This window comes from Macaca nemestrina, chromosome 2 (assembly GCF_043159975.1).
Source record: "Macaca nemestrina isolate mMacNem1 chromosome 2, mMacNem.hap1, whole genome shotgun sequence".
Classification (NCBI taxonomy): Eukaryota; Metazoa; Chordata; class Mammalia; order Primates; family Cercopithecidae; genus Macaca; species Macaca nemestrina.
This window is the reverse complement of record NC_092126.1, coordinates 59,743,538-59,756,181: the sequence shown is the minus strand read 5'-3', so window position 1 is coordinate 59,756,181 and position 12,644 is coordinate 59,743,538. Positions and strand designations below refer to the sequence as shown.

The 12,644-nt window shown below is 35.1% G+C and overlaps 1 protein-coding gene and 1 pseudogene across 24 annotated transcripts in view; both read right to left on the bottom strand.

The window, feature by feature from the left end:
- The window catches only part of LOC105488569 (leucine, glutamate and lysine rich 1), a 232,139-nt gene that overhangs the window by 69,465 nt on the left and 150,030 nt on the right, over positions 1-12,644 (bottom strand). For 23 of the 24 annotated variants that reach the window (XR_011619828.1, XR_011619831.1, XM_071091139.1 and 20 more), the window contains one exon: positions 4,531-4,612. Coding sequence is in view for 22 of the 24 variants with exons in the window: in XM_071091139.1 (XP_070947240.1) it covers positions 4,531-4,612 (82 nt within the window). In the remaining 2 variants the exon portion in view is untranslated. Of the gene's footprint in view, positions 1-4,529; positions 4,613-12,644 lie in introns of those variants that run through there. The other variant, XM_071091152.1, reaches the window with a different exon arrangement.
- LOC112427836 (Krueppel-like factor 3 pseudogene) lies at positions 5,805-6,905 on the bottom strand (annotated as a pseudogene).

Sequence of the window (12,644 nt, the reverse complement as noted above, 5' to 3'; positions counted from 1 at the left end):
GTTTGTCTTGGGCTGTGGGGACCCTGGGCTCTCCTGGGATTCAGTAGCTGCCAGGCTGTTTGACTCTAGTCCACATACTCATTTTGTTAGTCTGAGTATAGATGCTTCTGCAAACGCTGCTTCACACAGGGCTGATTGATTATAGGGTATTGATGAGGGGCCAGCTGGCTTAAATGTTCCATATGCGATTCCTCAGAGTGGGTTTCACTGGACCACCTGAATCAGTATCATGTGGGGAGTGCTTTAAAAATGTGATTACTTGGAGCCACCCCAGACCTAAATGTAAAACCAGAGGTCCTGAGGCTGAGTCTGTGGGAGTGGCCATACTGTAATACACAATTTTAGCAAGCTACCCATGATTCTTATGTAGATTGGAGTGTGAAACCACTATTTCAATGATTCACCAGGTCTCACTCCCTTCTCTGTGTTTTAATTAATTCTGAGGAAGGTCCTGTCTATCCCACGCCCACCAGCATCACCACTCAATTGCTCTTCGTCTGGGTTATTCCTCAATAGAGTTGACCCTTTCTACTATCCTTTCTGTAGTAAAGATATAGACCCTTTACTATCCTTTCTATGTATTATCTTTCAGGAATTCCTAAAAATTTCTCACCATAAATACAGTCTTTCTTTTAAGCCTTACTTATCTATCTTTATCCTGGAAGTTACTGTATAATTGCAGAAATGCTGATGATGTTTTTTATCAGTTTGTAAAACCGATGTTTCCTACACATATAAAACCTTCTTAAAAATTAAAAAATGGACATAATGCCCATTTTTAGAAATGCAAATTAGGAAAGATAGAGCCACTTAAATGGCTCCAAGTGCTGGAGACCTTTCTCTATGCTCCATGTCTCTAGGTCTTCCATCTATGTGTGTGTGCATGTGTGTGTGTGTGTGTGTGTATATATATATATATATATATATATATATGAAAGTAATAAATATATATATATTTTATATATATGTATATATATGAAAGTAATAAAAGTATATTTTATATCCATATGTGCATAAAAGCAATAGAACTAGATTTTATAGTCTTCATATTTTTCATTATTTCAGGGAGGCGTTCTCTTAATCTAGATATTATAGTACTTAAAAATAAAATTTATAGAAAATTTCAAGCTCTCAGAGCATCATTAATGCTCTACCTCTTTAGCAAAAACTACTGGTTACCTTCTGAACATTCACTATAGCTTTTTTCCTGGCCATCAGAGTCCCAATTATTATTTGTTCTAAGAATAAATCTTGCTTAGTCTAAAGTAATTGTAGCAGCCCTGTTCCCTTGCCAGTGATTCACTTAGGAGAGCATATGTAAAGGGTTCTAGTCAAGGAAATATAAGGAGAATGTTGTTTGGTGGCATCTGATAATTCTTTTTTCTCACTTCCAAAAAGACACCAGAAAACCAGTCCCTTCCTGCCTGCAGGCACCATATCCAAATAAGGCCTCTAGGGTGGAGGAACTGCAGCCATCTTGTGATTATAGGGACCTGACTTAGCTTTGGCTTGAAGCCAGTGCTGAGGGCAGCAGGATGGAGACAGAAAGAACATCAAGATCCTTGGGGATATTGCTGAGACTCTTATCAACTAAAACTGGCATTATCCTACCTCTGTTACTTGTAGCCCAAAGCATTCTGATAAAATCTCTATTTTTAAATACATAGCAATATTCGTTTAAACTTTGGAAAATATTTTCTTAAAAATCTTGGGGAAAACACTCTTGGAAAAAGAACCCCAATTTCACCCATTTATAAACTGCTTCTTCCTCTTATTCTCAAAATTCACAAACCGTATATCCAAATATTTAAAAATCTTTAAACAACACCAAGAATTATCTTAACTTACAGGTGATGAACATTCCTATTCCCAGCCCCCAGAAAAAATGAGGATTAAAAATTGAAGAAACCTGATTTCATAGCATATTCCAATTTCTGGAAGTCCAAAGAGGTTTGAGTGTGCACAGGAAATCTTGAATTTACTAACAAATTGTATTAATATGTCAAATTTTTTGAATGAAATGTTTTGACTTCAAACTTATTACAAAAATGGCCAAGCCACAAATTTGACTCTAGCTTGACCTCCTGACCTCTGAGCAACCTGAGGCTTCGGCAGTCCCAGGCTTTGATCCTAAATGCCCACCCTCCCCAACTTAATACTAGCAGTGAAGGAGAGTAGATAGAATATAGATGGAAGAGCTAGAGACAGGTAGCATAGAGAAAGGTCTCCAGCACTTGGAGCCATTTAAGTGGCTCTATCTTTCCTAATTTGCATTTCTAAAAATGGGCATTATGTCCATTTTTTAATTTTTAAGAACGTCTTGTATGTGTAGGAAACATCAGTTTTATAAACTGATAAAAACATCATCAGCATTTCTGCAATTATACAGCAACTTCCTACAGATAATTAGTTTGATGGACTTTAGGGGTGTATTTCTCCCTCCATCTCCAATCTACCCTGACTCTCACGATTTCTCAGCACAAATTATGTTAAAATTATAATAAACAGAAAATACCACAAAGCATGTGTTAATATTAAATGGGCAGGCTCCATGCACAGTCAGTCATTGCTTTACAACAGGGATACATTCCAAGAAATGTATCATTATGCAATTTTGTCATTGTGTGAACATCCTTGAGTGTACACAAACCAAGATGGTATAACCTACTACACACATAGGCTATATAATATAGCCTATTGTTCCTAGGCTACAAACCTATATAGAATGCTAATGTATTGAATAGTGTAGGTAATTGTAACACAATGGTAAGTATTTGCATATCTAAACATATCTGACCATAGAAAAGGTACAGTAAATATATGGTATTATAATCTTATAGGACCATCATTGTATACATGGTCTGTCACTGACCAAAATGTCATCATGCAGAACATGAATATACAAAGAATTCTGTGCAAACTTTTTCTGTAAAATATCAATTCATGTCACTACCAGTACGTTTATTCCTTTTCTTCACTATGCTCATTTCTATGTTTAGCTTCCTTCACTTTATATGCTGAGTCTTGGTATGACAACAAATTCCCTCTTAGTTTAGTTGTGTGCTAGCACCATCTCCCTATGCCTAAACTGTGCCCTCTTCACTTCTTGAGCTCCAAGAAGCAATCATCACACAGTGGCTGGGGCCTGACTAGACTGCTCTCCACAAGAGACATTCACATGGCCAAACCCCTCCTTGATGTTATCAGAGGGAAAGCCACAACGATTTTTTTTTCTAGCAACCATCACCTTGTTTCTTTTTCATGATTTAAAAAAATCTCCCAAAAGGTTACTTCCTGGGCCTAGTGGGTCTTCTAAGGAACCCCATCCACCAATTCCTTCAACCCCAGCCATCTACACAGACAGCTGAACTACTGTACTTACTGTACTATTAACCACAGTGTTATAAAGTATGAATATTTTATTTTCCTTCCTTTTCAGAAACTATTTTGTTACAAATAATCCAAGTATACATTAATTTGATAGGGCATTTTTGGAATTTGTTCCTTCTTGTGTTCAGTATTTTATTAAACACATTGTTTTTAGGAGTAGTTCATGGTCAACACAAACACTGGGTTGCTAAGCATTCTAAATATTTATATTTTTATGACGTTCATCCTTCTAAAATATAGGAACTGAAAATCACATATATCATAAAGTAAAAGAATCTGCTTACTTTTCAAAGATTATATACATACTATTTTAGTATTATAATTATAGATATACTATGTTTATGCTATAATTTTTGAAATTTCTGAAATGAAAGTAATTTTTACTTATTTATTTATTCATTTTGAGACAGGGTCTCACTCTGTCACCCAGGCTGGAGTGCAGTGGCATGATCATGGTTCACTGTAGCCTCAACTTTCCAGGCTTAGGTGATCTTCCCACCTCAGCCTCCCGAGTAGCTGGGACTACAGGTGTGTGCCAACACATTTGGATAATTTTTGCATTTTTTTGTGGAGACAAAGTTTCACCGTGTTTGCCCAGGCTTAAAATTAATTTTTAAAAGAAATAGTGTTCTTGATTTTACATCATTTTCTTATCATGTGTTTTCCAATATTTCTTTCTCACTTATATCAAGCATAAGTACTTCAGCATTTCAAAGCTACTCAACTCTCTCTTTGAAGCTAAAATTAGTAATTTTGAGATACAACTTCAATATTGTTTCTTGTGGAGAGATAATAAAGAAACAAAGATAAGAAAAAAGTTCAAAGACTGTTTCACATTAAGTTACTGCATTTGAACTATCAGGGAAAACTTTTATATATGGATAGGTAAGTTTCTTACTGAAAGAAATCCTCCATATATTTAAAAATATTTTACAGGTTCTTCAATATATAATCTAGGCCAGCAAAGTGGGCAAGAAAAGCAGCAGTAAACTATTACCCACACAAGTAAATCACTGCCAAAAGAATCACAGAGAACACACCATGGTCTTTATAATTCTTGTCATTTCTAATTCCTGCCATTTTGTGACACATCTACAGAGCACTGTTATCTTACAAGTTGTTTAATGTTCTTCATCTTACATAAGCATTTCTTTATAGTTGTCCATCTCTGTCACTGCCTTCTGAAGTTTTACTCCAAGTGCCTCTACTAGACATTGCAAATCTGAAATGACACAATGTATTTCATCTGATTAGTACATTTTAAGTGTCCAGATATTTTCATAGTGTAAACCATATTCTTTTAATGTTGCTAGTCAGCTCCTGAAGAATAAGGCAGCTGCTTACTCCACTTTGCCTGTATGTCCATATGCAACTTGTCATTGACTACTCAGCCCTCCCCATCCTAACACCCCACAGACTTAGTGGGTTTTGACAGGCCCAATTTGTTGGCCTCTTTCTGCCCCCACCACCATGCTGATTTTCAAACAGCTAATAGGCTAAATTTTACTAAAGTTTTCAAATGAAATATATGTAGCTGACAAACATAAGACTTTCTGATCATGTGTCTTGTTTCTAAAACACTTGATTGCCTGAGCTCACTTTTGTGGTCTGGAACTGAGAAGCATGGCTGAGTCTTCCTGCTAGAACTAAAACAGACAAATCATGTGCCAGGCTCACAGTAAAGAATGTGTTAACTCTGGGTAGCATCTAAAAGGCATTTTAGTGACTTTCAAAACCAAGAGAATACAAGCAGGAAACTGGCTTCCATAGAGTCTTTAACTGGGGAATGCAAGCAGTATTTGAGGATGATTATTCAAGCAGCCCCGTCTAACAAGTGTGTGAATGCAGAACTGAAACTATAGCAGAAAAAACAAATGGCTTGAATTATCTGAGTCCTTCCATTGTCCTGTGCGTGGAAACTGTGATCTGAACCCCAGCCCCAGTGACAGCCCTTGCTGGTACGCTTTTTGAGAGTAAGTTATAATGTAAAACAAACTGATAGACTGGTTTGTTTCTTCAGAAAAAAAATGTTCAAAACACTGGAGTTGTAAAATTTCTATGTTCCATCTGTTCAGGTGTTTCAGTGACATATTTCAATAGTAAACTTTAAAATCTTTATGCATCCATACAAATACATAAAACTATATAAATCTGCATTCTTAACTTTATTTTAAAAAGAGTTAGTTCCTTAAATTAGAAAATAAGTTCACCCTAAACGAATGTTTTAATTAGTGTTTACCAGACATTTGTATAAACCTTTGTTTATCCAGTGCTTTTACATACATTAATTTTTGTTTTTTAGTTTACATGTTTTCTTGTTCTTATTACATTAAATATATCTATCTCTGAGAAGAGTTTGCTTAGCATCCCTAAAAGAAAGTTCTCATTTTTTAGGTCACCCATGGTAAAGAGAGGGAGGATTAGAGAGTATCTGCTACTGACCATATGGAAGTTTTGGATGATATAAATTCAGAGGATCAGACCAGCTGAATCAAAATTAAAATGTACATGTAAAAAATGTGTTAGATAATGGTGGGAGGATAGAGAAAGAGCCAGGTGAGTAGGGAGTCACGTTGAGGTGGGAGACAAAGGCATTCAGACTAGCATATGGCATTTCCTATGGAAGGCAAGAGGGTCAGAACAGAAGCTGTGGTTACAGTCCAGGCACTAAAAAGATTTGACTCCAGTATGTTTTCAGAAATGTCTTGTTTATCAGACAGAGCAAACTTCCATATGCATCCATCCCATGTACATTTGTGTGCTCTTCTGTATGATTTCAAGTGGAAACTTTTAGTGTATACTTTGTTGCATATGTCATAATCACATCTGTGTATCCTTTGCTTCCTTTGAGTTATCCACGGATTCCACCAGTAAAGGTCTCTTCCCAGGCTGCACTATGACCTAAGGGAGATTTTCTTGCAACAATGCTTGTGGGTGGGCACTGAGTTCATTAAGGGGGGTGACATTTCTTCAGGATAATACTCTGTCCTCTGTGGTTTGATAACAGGTTCAATTTTTTTTTTTTCCTGTGGTATAGGCTTCTTATATGATTCAATTACAGGTACTTGCATGCTACTATTTGAATTTTCCATTTCCTCCAACAAGGAAACAATGAGAGGCTGCTGGAGGTAACTCATGTACATAAAGGGGCAGACCATACCACCACCAGGCAGGATCCCCAGGCTCTGTATTCTGTGCCAGGAGAAGGCAGCTGCCATCACTGGTGGCATGGACAGTGGCACGCCAAAGGGCTGCATGCCCAGAGAAGGGAGTGAGTATTTTTCATTATGGGCTAGAAGAAGGCATGCTCAGCCCTGGAGAGCCTCTCCAGTTCAAGGATGGGAACTTCAGAGAGGAAGAATTCCCAGCCAAACGGGGTGAACTCCACTTGTTTACTGTGAGGTCTACTGGTTCCATCTGTATTCCGTGCAACAAGCCTTCCCAGGTCTGAAAAAACTTATTAGGTAATAGTGTAGAGTAGATGACCCATACTTGTTAGGTTTTATTGATTTCATATAATTTCATGTAGAGTCACAACTACTAAGAAAACTCTAAGGATCAGAGTAATTAACTTATCGAAGGTCACTCAGCTAGTTAAATCCCACAATTCAAACTCAGGTCTTCCTGATCCCAAAGTTCTTATCTCTCTCACACTTGAAATATAAACTCTTGAAATATAAAAGCTGCAAGAGAATATGATACTTGTCCATAAAAGTGTGGTAAGTGTGGCTACAAATCTATTACCATATTCCCAGAATCCTTAAAGAGGTATACTTAAGACAAATGAAAAGAATTACTTAAGAATGAAATATGTAGTAAACTGGTAGAATTTCTAACTCCAAAAGGTGGTTTAGATTTTAGTTTTAGAAAGCTTAAATATGTATTATAGTTAATAAAAATATTAATATAATTATGGTGTTACTGTGACTGATTCTATGAGAAGATTTCATCAGAGAGAACAATCACACCTTACTATTAAATGGCCCCTGGTGCTTTTGTCAGGATATGATCCTAAACTAGATGAAGCATAGGTCTGAGCCCATATGATAAATTTTATGTTATTACTTCTAAATGCAGTTATAAATTAAAAGGAAGACTTATCTTAAAATGAACTTCAAAGAACTGGTACTTGATATGTGGATTTTATGCAGTTAATTTTCAATTACCTGAGAATTAGTAGAATAATAGACAGTAAAAATGGCAGCTAATTCAAAGCTTTGCTGTTCGGAATGAAATATACATCCTACTAGTTCACTATAGGTTCCTGTAGACTAGTCTGGTCCTTTTGTTTTTAGAAGCAGAGTGCCCAGTTCCTGTCCTTAATAAATAAAGAAACACAGGATAAGCTGCAGAGAGATTAAGCCACCTGCACAAAACAGCTCCTTCAGTTTCTGAGGCAAGGAGTTGTTGAATAAGTTATTGTTCTGCCCAGTCCTTCTCTATAATGAAATTCGACTTTAATTTTCTGTCACTCAGCACGACATTGGATTGTGAGGCACAAGGCCCTAAATGCCCACAAAAATAAAGGAAGTCTTGGCTTTAAACACCATGCAGATGTAAGGCAGAACCCATGGAAACAATCCAAAATTTACAACAGCAAATTCTACTATGATGTGACTGTGTTCTTTGCAGATATTAAATAAGAAGTAAATGATTTTAAATGAACAAGACAAAAAGAGTTCTTAGCCTCCCTTCATATGAAGCCAGCTGTTTGCTGGATAGCATTACACAGGCATCAGTTTTGGGATAATCAGTCATTTAAGAGAATCCTGCTATTCCTAAAGGATTCTAGAAACCACAAACATAAAAGGCATTCATAATTAGCTATTTTATAGGCTGACATGCAACTTTATAGTCACTTGGAGGACATATTAAGTTAGTATAATGTTTGAGAAAACAATAACTAAAACCTATATAGTGGAAAGATATTTCAAACTTAAAACTTACTGGATAAAGAAAATACAGGCCGGGCGCGGTGGCTCAAGCCTGTAATCCCAGCACTTTGGGAGGCCGAGGCGGGTGGATCACGAGGTCAGGAGATTGAGACCATCCTGGCTAACATGGTGAAACCCCGTCTCTACTAAAAATACAAAAAACTAGCCGGGCGTGGTGGCGGGCGCCTGTAGTCCCAGCTACTCGGAGGCTGAGGCAGGAGAATGGCGTGAACCTGGGAGGCGGAGCTTGCAGTGAGCCGAGATCGCGCCACTGCACTCCAGCCTGGGTGACACAGCACGAGACTCCGTCTCAAAAAATAAAAAATAAAAAAAAAAACATTTAAAAATCTGGTTCAAAGTGCTATATGGAGGAAAATGATTTCAAGTTAAAGTAGCATAATGGAAGAACAAGCAGGCAGATGAACTGGCACCCAGAGAACAGGGAAATTTTTTTTTTAAATGTAAAATAGAAGGCTGTACTTTTTTGTTTTAGAGGTAATTGAAGACAAGGAAAAACAAGAACTCAACACTGGTTGCGACAGGATAGTTTAAAGGTGTCATGCATGAGCTCTTTAGAGTGCCAGACTGCTTAATTTCAAATCCTGGCTCTGCTTCTTGTTAACTGTATGACTTTAGGCACTCCAGTTTCATTATCTGTAAAATAGTCACTATCATACAGGACTGTTGTGAGAATTAAATCACTTAATATATGGAAAGAAGGGGAATCGTTGCAGGTACATTGGGAGTAACACACACATGTTAGCTATTATCACTGGTGGTGGCATTAAGGCTACTCTTCCACTTCTGCCCTGAATCTCATCACTTCTTACCTTGAGGACATGTTGTTTTTGCACTTGGACCTGGTGTCACCAGTAGCTATCTTTGTATGGGGAGGAGTAAAAATGGAAATGTTAATTGTCTTTTCCTTCTTTAACAATCTATAGTGCAACTATGGCAAAATGTTAAAACTTGTTAAATATGGATGATAGGTACACACACATGTTGTATTATTCTATTTTTCTGTTAAACAAATTTATAGGTATATTAATTAGAGAGGGGCGTTGCTGGCATGGTTCAAGGATGATAGCATGTTTTGTACTACAGAGTCTAATCGACTCTGTTTTATGTGCCCAAAGTACAAAAGAAAACAAACAAAAAAGGGCAAGAAAGCTTTTTGGAGGGTGGTGGGGAGATAAAGTTTGAAACAGCAATTAAAGACAACCCATTTGACTCCATGAAGAGGGAGCAGAAAAACTGAATTGCAGCTGGAGGTGAACACGGTAACAAGGAGGGTTGTCTGTTTTGTTTTGTTTTTAATATGGGTGAAACTGAGATGTTTAGTTTCATTTGGGAATGATCCATTCTAGAAAGCATTTATGCTTGTGAATTTAATGTCTACCTTCTAACCTGCATCTTACATGTGAAAACATTATCTGTTTTGAAGGTGTTTTAAAAATTACACAAATCAGGTTAAACTACAAGTCTCATTTTAACTCTTATTCTTTTTAGTCAACATTATGTTTTTTCAGACCTATCCATGTAGTTACATGTAGATATGATTCATTCTGCTCTGACTGCTATATAATATTTCATCATGTGCACATACCACATTTTACTTATCCAGTCCCATAGTGATAGAACCTAGGTTACCTGAAACCTTGTCACCACAAATAATCCTGCAATGAAAGTTTTTTACCCAACTTCTTGTGTACTTATAGGACAGTTTGTCTGCAGTATGTCTCCAGGGCAGTATTAGGTACAAGTATGAGATCATGGGCATACACATAAATACTGCCAAATGGTTCCCAAAATGGAGGCGCTACCTTACATTCCTACCTCACTGAATAAAGGCTCCTGCTTTATAACATTCATTAGAAGCAGCTAATATTCATTAGAAACAGCTATTTTTCTAATTTTTGCCAATCTGAAGAATACAAAGTAGTGTTTTTGGCTTAACTTGCAGTTCTCTGCTTCCTATTGGAGCTGAGCACCTCACCTTATACTTCTTGGCCATTCATGACTCCCCTTTTATGATTTACCTTTTCCTCAGTCTCTTTTCTATCCATTCCAATTGAGCTTTCTTTTTCACTCCTCCACAGAAACAGCTCTTTTCAAGGTGATGAATGACGCTCTATATTGGCAATTTCAAAATTTAATTCTCTATTCTTATCAAATTCAAACATTATGCAGCATGTGACCCAGTTATTTTCTCTCTGTTGGCAATGCTCTGGCTATCTTCTCGGTTTCTATTGATTATTCTTATTCTTAGGTTCACTCTAAATGCTGGGAAGCACAAGGAGCTCAGTCCCTAGCCCTTTTCTCTACCTGCATTATCTCCCAAGATAATCTCATCTAGTTTCGTGGCTTCGAATAGCATCTATATATGGGTGTCTTCCATCATCATCATCATCACAGCTAATAAATATGGAATACTTACTATATACCAGGTACTATATACTAAGTGCTTTACACTCATTGAATCCTTTCAGTGTAAACTTACTAGAATGTAAGTTTCACAAGAACAGGAACCTTATCTGTTATAGTCATAGTGCTTGAGATATGGAAGTTGCTTAAAAAATAATCATTGAAAGAATGAATAAAACTTTGCAGACTTTAGAAATAAGAGTGTCAGCAAACATGTTTAGAATTAAGTGCCTAAGATTAAAATACAGTACATGAAACAAAAACAGTTCTGCAGTTTTCATTGATACTATCTGGTATGTGTCTTGGCATTAAAATGTAACTTTCTTATTTGTTATTTTATTTCAATAGACACTTATTAAACACCTACTCTATGTAGCTAGGTTTCGTATTAGTTAGATTCAGTGTACAAATATAATTAAGATATATTTATTTGTCCTTATGTAAATAATAAGTGCCTCATTTGGCCTTGGCGAATGATAAATTAATCTTTTAAATAACAAATTAATAACTCATTTAAACTAAAGTGTTTTATTTCTTCACTATTTTAAATTATTTTCTTTTTCACTATTTTAAATTATTTTATTCACTGTTTAAATTATTTAAATTAAGTTTAAATTATTTTATTTAAATTATTTTATTATTAAAATACAATATTATTTTATCTGCTTAGATTCAGTGTATAAATATCATTAAGATATATTTGTCCCTATATAAATTACAATCAAGTGCCTCATTTGGCCTTGGTGAATGATAAATTAGTCTTTTAAATAACAAATTAATAACTCATTTAAACTAAAATCTGTTTTATTTTTTCACTATTTAAATTATTTTATTTATCTGTTTTATTTTTTCACTATTTTAAATTATTTATTTAGTTAGGTTAGTTAATTACATGATTGAAATTGTGAGATTTCTAATAAAATATAACTGACCTGAATAAACAAAATCAGTCTGCTGCATTAGATATAATTTATACATATATTATCATATGACAGTTTGATGAGCCCTTTACAAAAGTAATATCTCATTTAAAATTTTATAATGAGCATTCATAGTAAACCTTTGCACATGCAAAAATATATACCAATAATAGAAGAAATTCTTTAATAAGTACTTAACTATGTCAATATCAAATTAACATATTTTAACTTTAGCAAACATTTTTCAAAGTTCAAGTGGTAATACAGCCAGTTAGATAATTCATTTCATTTTAGGGTTTATATTTTAGAGGTTTAATTTACATCTATTTTGAAACAAGTATTCTTGAAGTACATTTAACATTTCCTGCATTATCCCAGAAGGGACTAAAATAGTATATGGAGATTTTATAAATCAGATGCTAGAATAGATGTGGATATATAATTTAAAAGATGCAATTCAATACAGATGTAGTTACATTAAAATCAGAAAATTATTTTACTGTGTGTAGGGACAGAAGGGGAGAGGGGATTAAATTGAGCTAAGGAGATAATCAGAATGTTTAAAATTTATAAATGAATTACATTCTAATATTAACGACCAACACTTTTACTTCAGAATTGTTCATGCAAAAAATGCTTCTAAGTTTCTACTGTATTTTTTTATCTGAACATTAAAACAACCCAATATAACATGAAGATAATTATAATTTATAGGGACTTATAAAATATGATAAATTATGAAAGGATAAGAAAGGAATTTTAAAATTCTAGTTTGTGTGTGTGTGTGTATGTATGTTTATCATGATTATATTATTTAACCACTCTAGACTGGCAAAATGAATATAATACTTTACCTATAACATAGGAATAATACTGATGGATTTAGAAACTTTTCTGAATGTTTTAAAGCAGTATTTTGTTGTTTCAAATTTTGCATAAAATCACACAATCACACGTATTTATAAGTTATAACAAG